Below are 18,048 nucleotides of genomic sequence, written 5' to 3' on the forward strand. Positions count from 1 at the left end.
GGAAGATGTCCGATGTTAAAATCAATTCAAAACAATCTCATTTTCTGGTCCATTTACTTGGTATTTACACATAGTATGATTTTATGTAGCATGTCTATCATCATCGTCATTCTACCACTTTGTAGAAAATCCAGTTTGAAGAAATATTTGAGTTCAGAACAAATGTTCATGTTATCCAGGAGATTAAGAATCACCACAGTCAGTAGGTTTATTTTTATTTTAGTGCAACCATAAGGCTGCACTAAAACAGGGTTTGTGTCTTTAAAAAAATGGATTTCTATGGAATTTGATGCTCGCAATCATCATGTAGAGCAGGGGTGTCAGACTCATTTTAGCTCATGTGCTGAATACAGCCCAATTTGACCTCGCACAGGCCCGACCAGCAAAACCACAGCATAATAACCCATCAAAAAAAAAACCTAAACTCTCAAACCATTCCCATTCAGCTTTGTCTCAATTGTTTCACATTTGGTGTGTGTTTTTAAAAAGCTACTGTTTTAACTTAAAGAAACGCGTCAGTGTGGCTCCTTGGCTTAACCATCTTTGGGGTGGTTTTGGCCGGCAGTGTGTAATGTCTTTGTCAGCAGGAAGGCTGTAAAAACTGGACATGATTCAGAGCTCTGGCTTGAATGGCAATTAATGATTAGGACACTCTCATGATCTATTCTTGTGCTCCGCTTATCTGTAGTTTTCACACTTTATGAACCCTTAAAGGAGGCCTGATCAGATATTTTTGGGAGACTTGTTGTAGAGTTGTTGTAGACTGTTAACTTTGCTTTTCTACACTTATTTATTTTGGCTGTCTCAGACAAGAAGACAGTTGAGTAAACTTTATTTAGTAAATTAAGATTGCTAAAATGGGAATGAGTGGACTTTTGTTTGCCGTGTCCATGACCAACACAAAACTTTACGTTTTTATTCTCTTCTACCACGCAGACTCTTTACATTAAAAATATGCTTTAAATGAAAGGCTTTGGGGCTGTGATGCTTGAGTTGACAAAAAAAGCATGTCTCCACTCATTTCTTTTTCCCACCCATGGGCATAGTTGTTGAGTTGATGGATATAATTTTCCACGGTCTGTTTTTTAAAGTTTGTTTTTTTAAATTCCCTTTAATGGTTAGCATCTAGCTGGCTTTATCCACCCATCCACATCTTATATTTATCCTTCTCTTAACATAATAAATATTAACTGAAGGTTTTCACCGACGCCACAGCTAACCAAATTTTCTGTCAGTGGGTTCCACTGTGTCTCACCATGTGAAAATGAAAACTCTTCTCAGCGGTCCTCGTACCATTAAAGGGACTAATGACATGCAAACTCTGCTGGATAGAAATGTCTATATTTTCCACGGCAGGGTACAGAGTGTGGTTACTGCCTCACAGGGAAACTTGGAAACCAGATGGAGCCTGTCCCACACGAAACAATGCGAAAAGAACAGGGGGGCGGAGGGAGGGGCCGAGGGGGATCTAAGACAAACACTGATGCACTTGGCAGTTTTCCACTCTGGGATTTACTGTGATGTTTATTAACATAACCAGATGCACCTCTAGGTTCACATGGCTTATATAGCAGGACCTGCTGTTTAGTAGTTTTCAGGGATAACTCTTCATTTTGGGGGGGGATTTTTAGTAATCAGATTTTTTTTTCTTTGTTGATAAAATTCTTAGAAATCAAGGAGGTGTGTGAGATACTGGTACCCACTGACTCATCCTTAACTCTATACAGGGTGTCATAGATAGTTGGCTCTGCATGTTTCTTCCTGAGGCATTTCTAATATTAGACTAGCCTCAGGCTACTTCCAAAGAACACTCTCCCACTCGCACATGCTCCCACAATACAAGATTGATGTGCTGTGTCTTGGGCTTGGGGGCAAGTTATGAGCTCAGGATGTCCTTTTACCCACAGCAGCACTGACAGGTGGTGACAAGCCATTTTAAAACTATTTGTGAGTAATGGTCTGGCCAACACTGCAACAGTGGGCCTCTCTATGCACCTTTCAACAAGCTCTTAATATTATATCCTGTCAACAAGGGACTTACAGGTGAAGGCGCTGCAAAACAAGCTCTTTTGTGCAGATGTCTACATTTTTCAATGTTTATGAGCCTGAGGCGCAGTTCTCCGGATATCAAGAGTTTGGACAGTTGTCAGCATGCATGAAATAAAGAATGCTCATTGTATGACAATGACTTGCTTTGTAAGGATATTTATGAACAGTTCTTTTTCTTACCAAATAGTTTTACCAAATAATCATAGCTGAAATAAAATCACTTTCAGAAATAAGTGTTTGTGTTCTCGTTCCAGCATACACCCAGATTCAGCCGCATTCTCTGGTTCAGCAACACAAGCAGCAGCAGCAGTTTGTGGTTCAGCAGAGCCAAGGTTCCCAAAGGACGACAGGCCAGCTGCTGCAGACGGCCTCCGTTCAGCCGTCACAGCATCCTGTCCCCGTGCTGCCCAAACCTGCTCCTCACCAGCCTTCTACACCGAGCCAGCAGGCTACAATCTTCCACTCCACTATCAGCCCACATGCCCTTCACTCCTCCCTCAACCATGCCAAAGCTCAGCCTGTCCAGCTCACTGCCATCAACCTACAAATCCAGCCAACGGTACGTACACAAACGCAGATTAATGCCACACACAAAAGAGCTTGAAGACAGGATTTTTCTAGGTTGTGAAAATGCTGCAAGTTTGACACAAATGGGCAGCCTACCCATAAATAAACGGTTATAGCAGGTCAAAAACTCCACAGATCATTTTTCAAGGAGGCTTCTTATGCTTTACCTTATTGTCTCTTGTTTATTTGCAATGACAGTGGTGGGCACTCATATTAAACGTGGTCATTACTTTAAATAATGACTGTGCGTAATCCCTGTGAGTCACAAACTCAGACTTAAAACTGCTCTAAATGCTCAGTTTTAGACATTTTTTCCCATTTTTGGATCTTTATAATGGCAAGGTGAGCAAATGTGTCTAATATGGTGATCTTACTTAATTACCTGCTGTTTAAACTATGTCTGACTGCTAGCTCATCTGAAAAAGTTGACTTTAACCTGAGAGGATGTGGTAGCTGAACCTAGGGGCTACACCAAATCTCAGCAAAATGTAAATGAGGATTATTTTGAGGAGTGAAAATATGTCCTTGAAATGAATGTAACCCATCTGTTTTAAGTAAAATCACGATTAGATGTGCAAAGCTATTTGCGTTCAAATTTTTGAGACTTTCTTTTCTAATATGAAAAATGTCAATTCAAGAAGTCAATTCTCCAAAGTGAACTTTTCACCTGTGTCCTACCTGTAGATATGAAACCACAGGAAAATATCTCTCTCAGAGTAATGCTATCCTTTTCAAAATTGCGTAATGAATGTGTTTAAAGTATTTTCAGTTCTGGTACACGTTCTGCAATTTGGTATTTTGACAGTGGCAACCAGCTAAACAAAAACTACTTTTACAGCAGTTCCACAGTCTTCATTTCTTCTCTAAGAGACACAAAGGGAAAAAACCCCCAAAACACAGGAATCTTCACAGTATTATATTTTCCCCCTCATGTAATGTTTTCCAAAGCTGATGGATTTCAATTTTTCAGTCCCTGATGTTTGTTGTTTTATCTCAGATGTCTTCTTCTCACACTTTTTGTTTGTTTCTACTGCACTTTCCAGGCCTCCCGACTACTTCAGGACAGTAAAGATAAGCCGACCTCACTGGTAGTCAGAGAGACATGTCAGACCCCATCCACACAGCAACAGCAACAACCACAACAGCAGCAACAGCAACCTGCAGCTTCTCCATCCCAACCCTCCAAGCCTGTAGAGCAGTCCAAGGTTGACTTAGCCACACCAGCTGTTCAGCAGCAAGGTAGAGACTCAGTGGGATTTTCTAAGCTGAAAGTCTTATTAAGAACATAATTTATGTACTTGCCTCTGGGACGACATTACTAGTAGGAGTTAAACAACTGTTAGCTACAAATTTGCGCCTCGACAATTCAGCCATCTCACATCTGATGTCTTTAATCTGTTCACTTGCATAATGAGGGAAGATACATTTTTGTTCTTACATCAAAACATGTGTTATCAGCTCATTCACACTGCTCTTCTTATTGTTTTCCATATCTGTGGTCATGACTTCACCCTAACCACTCATCTTATGAATCAGAGGGGGTTTCTGCCAAAGGTGGTATGATAATGAATCCAGTTTTTCACTCTTTTCCAGCATACATCCATCACATAGACATTTGTTGATTTCATTATGGGTAAACTGATACATCAAAATGATAATAGAAACTTTAAAACGTTTATATTATATCCTTAATTCTGCTAAGTTCCACTGAGATTAAAAATCTTTTTCAAGAGGTACACCGTCAAGAAGGAAACGGATATTCTAATAATTGTAAGCAGAAAAGGGCACACAGTGGTAAATGTTAAATGCTACAGATAATTTAACACACAATTCAGATTATAAGCAATTTTACAATCAAATAAAATCAAGATCAAAACTGGTAGAACAAGGTGCTCAATTGTAACCTCTTCTGATAATGTCCGCTCCTTCTGTAAGCTCCTGCCTTGTTTTGGCACATGCTGTCTGCTGTCGAGTTGTGTAATACTCACCTGGCCAATAGGGAGCAGTTGACATCGAAATGTGTTTACATTTGTATAGTGTGCTAAAGTTTTTACACCACAAATATACCAGATCCCACTAACTATGGCCTTAGTCCTAAAGTATCAGCTAACCTGAAGTATAGCAGTTTAACAAAATGACAAATACAAGCTGGCTTTCTGTCTCTGTGTTAACCTCATAGTAGCCTACCAACTTTTGCCATATGACTGCTAAGATGGACTCCAGCCCCACCATGACCCTGAGTTGATAAATGGTTAAAATGTTTCCCTGACACTTGGGGTTTGCTTTAGTCTTAACCTTTAAAATTGTTATTTTAATTGAATGTTTTTCTAGTTATCATTTTGATTTTATTGGGGTTGCATCCATTCACTGGCACACTGGCACTTTTCACTTTGGGCAGGAGCTCTGGGATTTACATCTCATTTAGTTTCTTTCACTTATGGGAAGTTTACCGGTCCTTTTTTCTACCTGTCTTTTTCTTTGTGGTAGTTTTCAAGTCTTGCACCTTCTCTTTGATGACGGGCAATTTGACACTATCGTCATGCGTTTCCTACACACTAATCTTTATTGTCTCGTTCATAGTCATTTAGTAAAACACATACTTTCAAAAAGTGTATGTCTCTGACAAAGGAGACTGAAGTATTGCCTTAGAATGTGTGGGGTGGAGATGCACAGTTCCACATAAGCTCCTTGTCCATTAGTACCAACCTTAGGTGATAATACCAGGTACTGTTTTTGTACTTACTCTGCTGGGGTTCCAAACGATTCGAGGGGATGTCAGCACACTGCACGCAACCTATTGGTTTGTCAGTGGCGTCACGCAATCAGTTATGAGGGCGTCTCCTTCACGAAAATCAAAACCACCACTTTGTTGTGGCGTTCGTGTCACATACTAATTAAGTCACAGGACGCTTGGCTGCGTTGCTATAATAACCCCAAGCACATTAGGTGGTACTCGATTGTAATAGAAAATGAGTTGAGTTGTACCCCGCATCGAGCTGATCTGAGTAGGTACTAATCGAAAAGGGGCGATAAAGGATATTTAGACAGCCATTTGGGGAATGCTTTGAGACCATGTTTTGCTTCTATGAAGTAATTCATTAAATTAAGATAAGATAAGATAGAACTTTATTAATCCCTCGGGTGGGTTCCTCTGGGAAATTCGACTTCCAAAAAAAGCACAGCAACGACCGAAGTTACAGTTACAGAATTGATATATATATATATATATATATATATATATATATATATATACACACACACAAATATAAATAAAATATACAAAGGGGATAAATAGAATAAATAGGAATAAAAAATAAAAATACAAGTGAATTGCACATTTCAAGTATTGAGTCTATTGCACTGTTGACTATTTACAAAAAGTATTGCACAAGGTATTGTACAGTGAGGTGAAGAGGCACTACAGCTTAGTTGTTCCCCCCTCCTTTGTCCTCCTGTTTCCCCTCCCTCTCCCCTCCAGAGAGGAGTTAAACAGTCTGATGGCGTGTGGGACAAAGGAGTTTTTAAGTCTGTTAGTTCTTGTCTTGGGGAGAAGCAACCTGTCACTGAACAGACTCTTCTGATTGTTTATGGCCGTGTGCAGAGGATGCCCAGCATTGTTCATAATGTCCAGCAGTTTCTTTAATGTCCTTTTCTCTGCCACTGTCACCAGAGTGTCCAGCTTCATGCCGACCACAGAGCTAGCCTTCCTGATCAGTTTCTCCAGCCTGGATGAGTCCCTCTTTGCTGTGCTGCTCCCCCAGCATTCCCCCAATTAAGTGCGGACCAAACTGTCTAAATAGTGTGGAGATGATTCCAATATGTGTTCTGGGGAATTTCTTTGTGTGTGGGGGTAGAGTGTATATTGGGGGACTTGGATGGCCCGTGTAACTCTAAAATCCTCTTTGCGGCCCTGCTGAAAAGCATGCCTTTTGTGGCAGGGTTATTTGAGGATTGCTTGCATTTTCAGTGAGAGACTGGTTGAAGTCTGTGCCAAAAAGAAGATATTTCCTGTAGTAGGTTGAAGCTGGAGGCTCTGTGCTGGTTTGTGTTGTTGTGCAGCAGCAGGCGGAGTGAGGAGGATCAGAGCTACTAACGTGGGAGGAAACGGGGAGGCGGGGAGATATTTACTTGAAGCGGCGCTGCAGCTTAAAGTCGCGCACAACAGCGGCAGGCTGGCGTGTCGGAGCAAAAACAAACTGCAAACCGCACGTGCTTTCTGACTGAGCAGAGCGGAAGTTGCGCGGTAAGAAAACGCTTTCTCATTCAATCCAGCCGGATTTTAGGGTGACAAAGCGCAGAGGAGCGGTGTTTACTTTCGCTTTGGAGGGGGTTTTCACAAAAAGCCGAAGCGTCTTTGTGGCGGTGCAAGCGACAGATGTGGGGTGGTTGCGTTGATGTTGACTGGTGCACTGTTACAGGAGGTCTGTGCGGGATCGTTTAGGTCTGCCGGCAGATGAGCAGGTGGATATAACTGCGCTAATTTGCCTGAAAGTGACCGTAATTTGACATTTGAGATTGCGAAATGTAATCGCATTAGTCCTCGGTGCTGTTATATGAAGACAGACATTTACGATGTTGCAAATAATACTACTAACAACTACTACTACTAATTACTAATACTAATGATAATAATAATAATAATAATAATAGGCTTCGTGTTCTCAAAAGTTTAGCCTTTAAATTTATGGCTGCAACTAATTACGTTATTCATAAATTTATTTATCTATAAAACATAACAAACAAAACAAAGTTTATGTTTGCTTGCTGCAAACCGCGGAGGTGTCAACTCCATTGTTATCACACACTCAGTGGCCACTTTATTAGGTACAGCTTGCTCCCTTTTTGTCTTTACAGCTGCTCTAATTCTTTGTGCCATAGATTCAACATAATTCTTGACACATTCCTTAGAGTTTGATCAGTTAACGATGTCAGCATCACAGGTTTTGCAGATTTATCAGCTGCACCTCAATCAGATGAATCTTCCATTTAAACACATCCAAAAGGTGCTCTGTTGGACTGAGATCTGGTGACTGCGGAAGCTATAAGAGTACACTGAACTCATTGTCACGTTTAAGAAACCAGTTTGACTTGCTTGGAGCTTTGTGTTATCCTGCTGGAAACGACCCCCAGAAGATGCGTATGCTGTTGTAATAAAGGGATTTGGATTTAGTCAGCAGCAATACTTTGGTAGGCTGTGATTATTAAAGGATGCTCAGTTGGTACTAAGGGGCTGAAATATTAATTTCAATTCATTTATGTAGCACCAAATCACAAGAATGGTCCCTGGCAGTGGGGAGGCTGAACAAGCCAGGATGCTTTCATGTTGTTTTTGCAAAATTCTGGCTCTACTATTTGAATGTTACAGCAGAAATCCAGACTCCTCAGACCAGGAAACCTTTTTCCACTCTTCTGTTGTCCAGTTTTGGTAAACACATTAAGTGTGTTGCTTCAGTTTCCTGTTCCTAGTTGACAGAAGTGGCACCTGGTGTAGTCTTTTGCTGCTGTAGTCCATCTGTTTCAAGTAGAGCTTGACCACTGTTGGACTTTGGATACCGATGCCTATGTTTGATGATTTAAAAATCCCATATTCCAATATGTTTTTTTATTTTCTATCTTTCAGACACACAGACAGCTTTTCCTAACATTTATTATTTATAGTTATTTCTTTTTTCATTCATGCCCTGCTTTGATCAGCTGATTGTTTGTAATGTTTTGAACTTGTTGCCAACAGGGGAGGTTGCAGAGTGCCCTCTGGTGGTTAACATGGTTGGGGCTCTTCTCCTGTGTCTTATTTACTTTTCATTTATTGGCTGTTATAAACGCCAATAGTGGTAACAAAAGGCTTACGGCGGCTGATATTCCAACAAAATCGGTCAGGCTTGAGTTCTTAACTGATAAGAGTGGCACTTGGCAGGGTCTTCTGCTGCTGTCACTCATCTGCTTCAAGGCATACTGTGTTTGTAATGACTGGTTATTTTGGTAAATCTTCTCTGACTGCTGACATCAACAAGGGATTTCTGCCCAGAGAACTGCTGCTCACGCGATGCGTTCTCCTTTTTGGAGACCCTTCGTAAGCTGGTCGTGTGGGAAAATCCAGTAGATCAGACATGTTTAAAGTCACTTTAATTACCTTCGTTCTCCGTTCTGATGCATCAATGTTATTGGAAGATTGCATTAAACAGTTAAATTGATGTTCATTAATGGAATTCGCCAAAGTGGATGGCGAGTGTAATAAATTGTAATTATTATAATTTAAGAAACTGAGATGGGTTACTGTTGAACATTTTCACTTAAATGTGATGCAGATTTGATGACATGATTACTTTTATTAAATATGCTTGATAAAATTTCCCCAAAATTAAAATGGGAATGAAATGCTTGGTTTTACAGCTGAAGTTTTGTTTGTTTCATGTGTTTTTAAACATGAAATTATAGCAAATGCCATAATATGTCCAGCATAGTGTCTGCAAATGTGTTGTTTGTAATGATCTCAGCATTGTCTGCAGCACATGCACACGTAGCATCACAATAAAATGATTCATTTTAAGTACATTGTTAAGAAAATTATTAAACAAATACTCTATGGTTTCCTTTTCAATATTACTCTAACACACTGTATTTATATTTATGTGTATAAATATGTATACAATCCAATATATTTATATTTCCAATGTAGTATATTGGATAATTACATAAAATTTTATATAATTATGATTATATGAAAATCTGACATTTCTATTGAAAAACAAACAAAAGGAAAAGGACTCCAGCTCTACTTGTCTTGCTTAACCAACAATGTACAACCAAAAAATATTCAGCTTATCGTAGAAGCATTAACCATTCAAATCTGAAAATGTAATCTGTCTTTTCTGCTTTTCTAAATGACTGAAACGATCATCAGCTACTTCTTTTTAAGCTTTAATTTCATTCAAACTGAAACATTTCTCAATGGATACGTGCTCCTTTGTATTAAATAGACCCATTTTGTTTTTGTTTTTTCTCTCCATCAGGTGGGGGTACAGCGAAGAGGCCGAGTGCAGCAGTGGGGACCCCACCTCCAGCCATGACCTCAGGAAATGAGAGCGAGGTGCCCACCGTGACGGGCAGCACGCCACAAAACGGAGAGAACAAACCACCTCAGGCCATCGTCAAGCCCCAGGTCCTCACACATGTCATCGAAGGCTTTGTCATCCAGGAAGGAGCTGAGCCGTTTCCCGTGTGTGTAAGTGCTCAATCTCGGCAATACTGGCAGACAAACATGATAAACAACCCAAAGCCAGCACCGTCTCCAGTGTACACGCCTGCAGGGAACTGTCAGCAGGCAAACACATACCCTCTGTTACTGCTAGCAGTGACATCGTACAGCTTCTGTTTGATTCACTCGTTAATTACAGGGAGATGAGACCCTGTGAATGGGAAAGAATACAGATGGAAGAAGGTAATGAGCAGCGCTCTGTAGTCAGTTCATTTAATCAAGGGCATTAAAATCCTTCCTTGATCTGTGTAGTCATCTCCCTTGAAATTGGTTCATTATTATCTCATATTGTTTGTACAGTTTAACATGTGCTTGTATATTAATGTTTGTATCTTTTCAATTGTATTAGTCATTAGGGGGGGAAAAAGTGTAGTTTTAATTTCTAGGCTTTGGCCTCTCTGCCTCCTACTGGACATTTTGTGAAAATGCTCTATATACATGCACACATGGCTAAACAAGCAGATTACATTTCCAATTTTTAATCAACACACATGAAAATAAATAAAATGCAGTATTTATGAAGATGCGTACACACGTGATGACACACAGAGCTGAGGATTATTTTTCCTTTTATAGTAATACATTTTTTATTCATTTTATGACTCAAATGAATCTGATTACATTTTCCACCTCAGTGTTCTGTCAATTTAAAAAAAGAAAAAGAAAGGGGGGAAAAAAAAGAAGAAGAATAAATTAAACACTGAGTATATATTTCTTATGATGCCAACACTGTCCTGTAAAAGAACTTGATTGTTAACAGTTAACTGTTACTTTATATACGCTGGTATTCAAGTTGCTTTATGTGCCATATGGACAGGAGAATTAACTGTATGCAAGCTTCATGTGTGCGACATGCAATGCTTGAAAATCAGACTACATTGACGTGAACATGTCAAGTCTACATTATCAGTTTAAATGGTCACTGTTTGTGGTGGTTTAACAATGATGGTGTTTATCTGTTATTTTTGTGATCGCTATATATTCAAACATTAACATCCGGAAGACGAAAACATTCAGTTGGTGACCACTGTTTCCTTTTAAGTCTAAAAGGTTTAACTTGTAATGGCCAGCAGTCAGCTGACTTTAAAAAAAAAAAAAAAGTCATCTCATTAATACTACGGTAATGAGGCGCAGTGGGGCTGTGCAGTGAAACAGCTGCCCTGATTTCCAGGTTATTATTTGGAGTAGCAGCAGTCTTTGCGTTAATGTTGCTGCGGCGACAGAATGCAGCTGTTGTGATAAAGCAGTCCAGATGTAAACCCTTAAACCACACCCATTGTTTCTTGTTACTGTTGTGTTCAGCGTTTCATTTTTAGTCCATTTATAAATATTTTATGCCCCACACCAGGTGGAGCGTCTGCCCATTCTCATCGATAGTCCAAAGAAGCTGGACCATCAGCTCTCATCTGACCCGGACAAAACTCCGGTCAGCAACGCAGCCAACACAGACTCCGAGCCCGAGGACATGAGCCAACCAGGTGAGACCGAACACATTACAGTGTAGATTGTGTATATTTCTTTGTGTAGCTTCACCAGGTTTTGGAGGTGTTAGTCTGTCGCTCCTGATTTTTCCTGCCAGGGTTTCACATAAGGTTAAAGGAATTCACTTTACAATGATCATCCTCTCATAGTATTGGAAGGTGTTACGAGCAGACACCGACCCAACAGACAGAAACTCTGACCCTGGTGTGTCCGTAGAGTTTATTTAACCATGTAAACTGCATTTTGCTCCTCTTCCCCAACAGTCAAACCCCACACTTCTAAATAATGTAGACCCTCTGGAAGTGTTTTTAACTCAGTTGCTGGAAGTTCATTATTAATTAGATGTTCTGTCAGTTCCTGTTTCCTGATACATGCTTCTTTTTTACCTTTGTCTAACATGTTGTAACAAGTTGTCCATTTATAAGTTAGAAAAAGACCTATGTAGAAAAGTGTTGAAAATATCGGAAACGGTGTGGAGTAGATATTTGGCAACACTAGCTAATGTTGACATTTGTGGTTTTGCTGCAAATGCCTGGTTTTTTTGCCTTCACTTTAATGTGGGGAGGAAGTGCCATCAGTAGCTTTACAAGGGTTGACCAACTGATGTAAACAAAGCAGACCAGACTCACTGCACTTGCAGAGAAATCTCTTGAAAGAGGTTCAAAACAATGTAGGTTTGTATGTATTTGACTTCTGCACCCTGAGCCTTAACCATCCCATGACTCTCCATCAGAAGTAGAAATAATGCTTTAACATTGGGCCCCGAATAGTTTAGATCAGCAGTCCCCAATCTTTTTTGCGCCACGGACCGGTTTATGCCTGACAATATTTTCACGGACCGGCCTTTAAGGTGTCACGGAAAAATACAACAAAATAAAACTAGTACCGGTACCGAAAAAAAGAAGATTTATTCATAACACGTGAAAAGACCCAGGAAGACCGAGTTAAAGATAAAAACGATAACAAAATAACGCTGAAAACCGATAAAACCCTGAAAATTATACATTTCACACCTGAGCCTCAACTCTCGCGGCCCGGTACCGGTCCGAGGCCCGGGGGTTGGGGACCACTGGTTTAGATGAGCTACCTACAGTTTTAATTTTCTGCACGCCTAGTATTATGTCTCTTTTTTTTTTTTTGTTCAGAAGAAAGTCTAATACTTGACATGTGTGTTGTGTTTATGCTGCTTCCTCTCCCCCAGAAAAAGATGAGCCCAAGCTGACGTGTGAATACTGTGGCTGGGTTGATTTTGCTTACACATTCAAAGGCTCTAAAAGGTTCTGCTCGGTGGTTTGTGCAAAGAGGTAAGTAACCTTGGCTTCTTTTTCTTTCATGTGAGAAAATAGCAATTTTTCCATTATGTTTACAAAAAAGGAATTTAAGAATATACATATATATATATATATATATTTATTTGTATGAACAGATACAACGTAGGCTGTACGAAGCGAATTGGACTTTTCCGTCCAGAGAGGAACAAACCAGCAAATCGCTGGCGTCGACGGTCTCAGGGCCGCCCCAGTATTGAGGCAAAAAAGCAGGTAAAAACATGCTTCTTAACTGTCATAAAACTTCCTCATCAACACTTTACCTCTCATCAGATACTGCTTCTGCTGCACATTTTAAACCCTGCACTTTTCATGCCTCTTGCTTTTTAATGAAGTTGAACATAATTTGTGTGAGCCCGATTATCTCCCTCTGTCTTTAAAGGGTCATTAAGTACTCGATGATCTTCATCAGCCTTTATTGGTGACCGGCAGAAATGGGAGAGCATTAGTAGAGATTTTCTGCCTTTTGCACAAGTTATATAGATGTAGATAACAACTGGATTCACAGTTTTCTCCCCACACGTCAAAGCCTTCTTTTGGGACGTAACACATTATCCTTTAACTGATCTTAAAGAGAAGCAGTTTAGGTAATTACAGCAGAAATTCAGTGGAAAATATAAAGCAAGCATTTTACACCACAATAGTAAAATGTGGTGTAAAATTTTCTTTTTTAATCAAGAGCTTTTTAGTATTTTATGGACAGCTTATGTAATGTTATAAGGATTCAGCTTTAAACCTCCAGTGGGGGGTGCTTTTGTGTCATGTATACACCAATATGCTTAGGGCTTTGCAATTCAAAGACAAAGTGATCTTTGAGGCAATGGTATTGATCCATTAATCCCCATCATATCCCTGCAGGTGTATTATCGGCATTTAAACCTATTGTACCCTACAAATCTTACTTATTACCCCGTTAATCTTTGCGTTGACTTTTATATTGACCTGGGAGTGTTTTACTTATGCGCTATCCTTTCTTAAATGTAACAATTGATGTCACTCCTGTTTGTATTGCTTTGCAGAAGCTGGCCTTGTCACCACAGCAAACTCAGGGCGGTTCTGTATCCTCACCACATCCCTCCCAGCCCAGTCAGGAGGAATCCAGCCCATGTTCAGACATGTCAAGCTACGAGGAGCCACCGTCTCCCATGTCAGCAGCCAGCTCTGGACCTTTGGCTCCTGCCCCGGCTCCAGCCCAGGTCCCTGTCCGCCGTCAGCCGAGCAGGGCCTCGGACCAGGAGGCCTGCGTTGGGAGAGATGGAGCACCGCTCTGTCAGCGCTTCGTACCCAACGACCCCACCAAATGGAATGTGGAGGAGGTTTATGAGTTCATTCGTTCACTACCAGGTGAGTAGGCTTTGCTAAGAAGGCACAATCATAATGCTTTATACTCCGATGTGTTCCGTGTATGAAACCTGTTTACCTGTTATTAACTGTAGCTCGTGCCTCTGCTGTTTTCACAGGTTGCCAGGAGATAGCAGACGAGTTTCGCTCTCAGGAAATCGATGGACAGGCCTTGCTCCTGTTAAAGGAGGACCACCTGATGAGCACTATGAACATTAAGCTGGGACCTGCACTCAAGATCTTTGCACGCATCAACATGCTCAAAGACTCTTAGCAGGAAACCATGTGTGTGTATGGGTGTGTCTGTTTGTGTGTATTTGTATATTATAGCACTGATGGCACAGAGTACTGACTGCACTGTGAGCAGGCCTGCTCCATTACTGGACTGGTTCCTGTCATCCAGAATCTCACTGAAGTTTGACTCGACCTCCCAAACCAGATCATACTCACCGGCATCAGCTCAGTCGCCTTGTGACCATTTATGCTTCTGCTTGGTAACGTTAGAGTGACGTGTCAGACACTTCAGTCTGTGTTTACATGCAGTCACAGGAGAAGCTTTTCAGTTGCTAAACCTTAAAGGAGCCTGTACAAAAGCTGTGCCAAAATCTTTTATTTTTCCAGATGAAAAGAAATTATACTTTAAAAGTATACATGGTTGAAACAGCAGACTCATAAGTTTCCACCTGGCAGTGCACCTGGTGAGTTCTTTCTGGGTTAAAAACAAAAAAACTAAATGAGTTGATGTGAGTATAACTGTTAGTAGAAAAGACACCAGATGTCAAAACTGGAGACAAGTTAATAGCAAGCAGCAGCCTCTGGGGCTGAAAAAGCCAACGCACAAGTGCCAAAAACTGCAGTTTTTCTACAGTCGCTAGCTCTAAAAGCCATTAATCCCCCTTACCCAGTTTATGCTTCCCGTTGTCGCCCTCGCTAACAGTGGTACTGGCCAACAGTGACATCACAATTGCTGGCAAGCACGACACATCAGTGTCATGTAGGCTGGTGTGTACTATCATGCCACCATTTCAGTGACACAGTCGTACAGAAGCTCAGAGATTCTAGAGGGATTTTTAAAGCAAGGCAGATGCAGCAACAGCTTAAAAACATGACTTTGCTGTAGCTTTGCATCCTTTTTCTTCTTCTCCTATACCAATGCTCCTGTGAAGGATTCTTCTTAATAGGAGATGAATCTGATGTGCGTCAAGCACCAGTATAAATGGGTACAGGGCTGTAATGACGTCACGGTTGGTGTAACAAGCAATTTGAGTAACATAAGCTAGACTTAAGACCCCAATGTTAAAATGCTCAACTTTACTGTATCAATAAACATGTCTGCAGCCCTGTACAAAAAATGGTTTGGTCTTTCTGGATAGATTACACCTTCAAACAGCCTAATTGTATCTGATAGCTCTTGGCAAAGCTTCCATTCAGCTAAATAGAGTCGCTATATTTAACTTCTCAACTGTGTTTGGTGCCTTTGGGAGCTTTTTTTTAATGCCGTTATCTGACATTTTATATGGTATTAAAGCACTGCTGAACTTATTATCTGTGCAGGTATCTGTACTATAGATGCAGCTTACAAACCAAGCTTGCCAGCATTAACTGATAGCACTCTTTGTTATTGAACAAATAGATTCACCACAGCTCCAACACAACATGGACATATAGCTCAAAGTTTAAAGTGCCAGTCCATAAGTTGATAAGTGATGTTGCACTACATCCATCAATTACATAATCTGCTTCTCTGCCATAAACAGACGACGGGGGAAAACACCTCTATAACGTCAGCTTTTCAAGCTGGGGAATGATAATCTTCTATTACATGTGTAATCTGTTAAGCTGTGATCACAGTGCAGGAGAATTAAGATAACAAGAGTGTCCTTTTAGTACCAGATGTAACAGCAATTATCAAATGTCATTAAGCAGATTCCAGATGAAGATACTGATCCTGTGATAATTGCAGAAAAATGAAGTGTTATGTTTTCCCTGGAGAAGGTTTTTTTTTTTTGTTTGTTTTTTAAAGTCTCTAAAAGCTTAACTGAGGGAAAATGTGGCTACGAGAAGAGACAGTGCCAAGGTGCATTACCTGTTCAGTTATGATTGGGCCAGGTCACACTGCAGCACAGTCAGTGCTGAATGGAGGCATTGGGACAAAACATGAGAGAAGTCTCGATTTATTATATTATTAGACAAGTTTTTGTACAGTTTGGTTAGCGTGTGAATGAGAGCGAGGTGGCTGTACGTGCGGCTGGGAACAGAAGATTGCATTCATTAATTTGCCCATTTTTATTCACTTGATGCTCCTTTGCCTTTTCTCACAATGGACTCTCACAGCTCTCGAATACAAAGCTTGAATGCGAAGAAACCATTTAAGCAGCCTCTTTTGTGACATCGATTTTTCCCTTCCATCTGCCAGTTTTCTCCTCTGAACTTACACTGCTTACAAATGATTTTTTTTCAGCTGCTCTTTTTTTTGTTGTTGTTGTTAAAGATTTACTAAAATATGATATTGATTTCTTGTATGAGATTTGTAAAAGTACACTAAATTATCAAAGAAAAAATGTGGGTACGCTGCTCTCTTTTTGTAGCAGCTCTGTTTTTGGCACTTATTCTCTCTTTTGCTTTAATGTTGGGGAAACGCTTCACCTAAAAGTGAGAAATCTGGAGTGGCATTTGTGAAGCGGTGCCAAAAAAAAAGTTTATATGTGCATCAAAGCTCAAGTGAGGAAGAAGAGTGTGAATCTGTTATCGTTTTGCTTTTTTAACAAAAGTATAAAAGGTGTTTGATATTTTGAAATATGCAAATGTATAAAGTACCATTGGCTTGGGAATTTTGGGTTTGTTTGTTTGTTTTCTATGGGGGGAAAAATGTTCTTATTTACTTGTTTTGTGGGCGAGTTTGGAAAGTTGACATTTTTTTTTGATACTGCTTTGTTAAATGCTTGTATTTATCAAAACTGTTTGTTACACATTTTGCAGTCATAAATAATTTGCTATACAATTCTGTGTCGGGACATTTGTGTGTGTCTGTGGATTTTATTATTTATTTATTTTATTAATGGGACACCTCTAGTTGTTAATTTATATACAAAGCATTTAATTTCACAAATTCCATTTGAATGTGCTTGTGTTTTTTGGAGCATGTTATCAGAATTTTATGACCACTGTTTCTTTCTCTTGAAGTTCCAGACTCATGAGGACCGAAACTTAAAATGCTGAAATATCATCAGTTTTATTTAATTAAAGATGGAAAATGGTTTTGAAAATGGGCAGATTTGGCAATATATTTAGAGATTTCTTCAATTAAGCACCAAAGATCTAAATATAACTGGGCACCAAAGCATTTTTTTTTAAAGGCACATATTTCTTCTTTTGATACATGTTCAGTCTCCCTGTCACATTAAGTATTTAAAGAAATATGCTAATCTATAGACTGATCACAAATGAAATCCAAAAACAATTAACAAACAGAACACCATCTGAAATGATGGCATTATTATTATTATTAGGATATGATATAGAAAACATGAGCTTGAGAAGACACGCAAAAGCAAAGTAGCTTTTTAGCTCCATTTGTGTCCATTCCATTAGGCCTACTTGATGAGGGAGGTGAGGAAATTGAATATCATATAAAATAAATATAAAATCCAGTATGTAACAAACCTGGAACCTGAACACACGCACAATATAAAAAAAAAAAAAAAAATTATGGATCGTCTGGTTTATAAAGCATAAAGTAAACAGAACATACACAAAAAAATTAGTAATTCTAGAACAGGCCTTTTAAAAGTACTGGTGCAGCATTTGAGTAGTTCGGTATAACGCACTGGTTGACGGTTCACGTTCCTAAGCTGTGTACCTGCTCTTTCTCGAAATTGGAACAAAGATATTTCCAGGTGTTGAGCTCTCATAACGTTTCGTACAATGGCTGACGGGCGGTTTCCTTTTTGTTTCCACCGAACTATAATGAAGAAACAGGTAGCTCTAGTTTTGTTTCAGACGCAGAGACGAGCAGCGTACAGTACA

The 18,048-nt window shown here is 39.8% G+C and overlaps 1 protein-coding gene across 2 annotated transcripts in view; it reads left to right on the forward strand.

Annotated features, from left to right (window-relative positions):
• phc2b (polyhomeotic homolog 2b (Drosophila)) overlaps positions 1 to 15,549 on the forward strand; it is a 41,099-nt gene extending 25,550 nt beyond the window's left edge. For both annotated transcript variants that reach the window (XM_085407319.1, XM_085407318.1), the window contains exons 8-15: positions 2,304 to 2,608; positions 3,660 to 3,855; positions 9,627 to 9,838; positions 11,220 to 11,349; positions 12,555 to 12,657; positions 12,780 to 12,894; positions 13,701 to 14,025; positions 14,142 to 15,549. In XM_085407319.1, coding sequence (XP_085263445.1) covers positions 2,304 to 2,608; positions 3,660 to 3,855; positions 9,627 to 9,838; positions 11,220 to 11,349; positions 12,555 to 12,657; positions 12,780 to 12,894; positions 13,701 to 14,025; positions 14,142 to 14,296 — 1,541 coding nt within the window. In that variant the 3' untranslated portion in view covers positions 14,297 to 15,549. The remainder of the gene's footprint in view (positions 1 to 2,303; positions 2,609 to 3,659; positions 3,856 to 9,626; positions 9,839 to 11,219; positions 11,350 to 12,554; positions 12,658 to 12,779; positions 12,895 to 13,700; positions 14,026 to 14,141) is intronic.
• The last annotated feature ends 2,499 nt before the right edge of the window (positions 15,550 to 18,048 follow it).

Source organism: Rhamphochromis longiceps, linkage group LG5 (genome assembly GCF_057381845.1).
Source record: "Rhamphochromis longiceps isolate RC_006_pf linkage group LG5, R_longiceps_female_GT1.1, whole genome shotgun sequence".
NCBI classification, from domain to species: Eukaryota; Metazoa; Chordata; class Actinopteri; order Cichliformes; family Cichlidae; genus Rhamphochromis; species Rhamphochromis longiceps.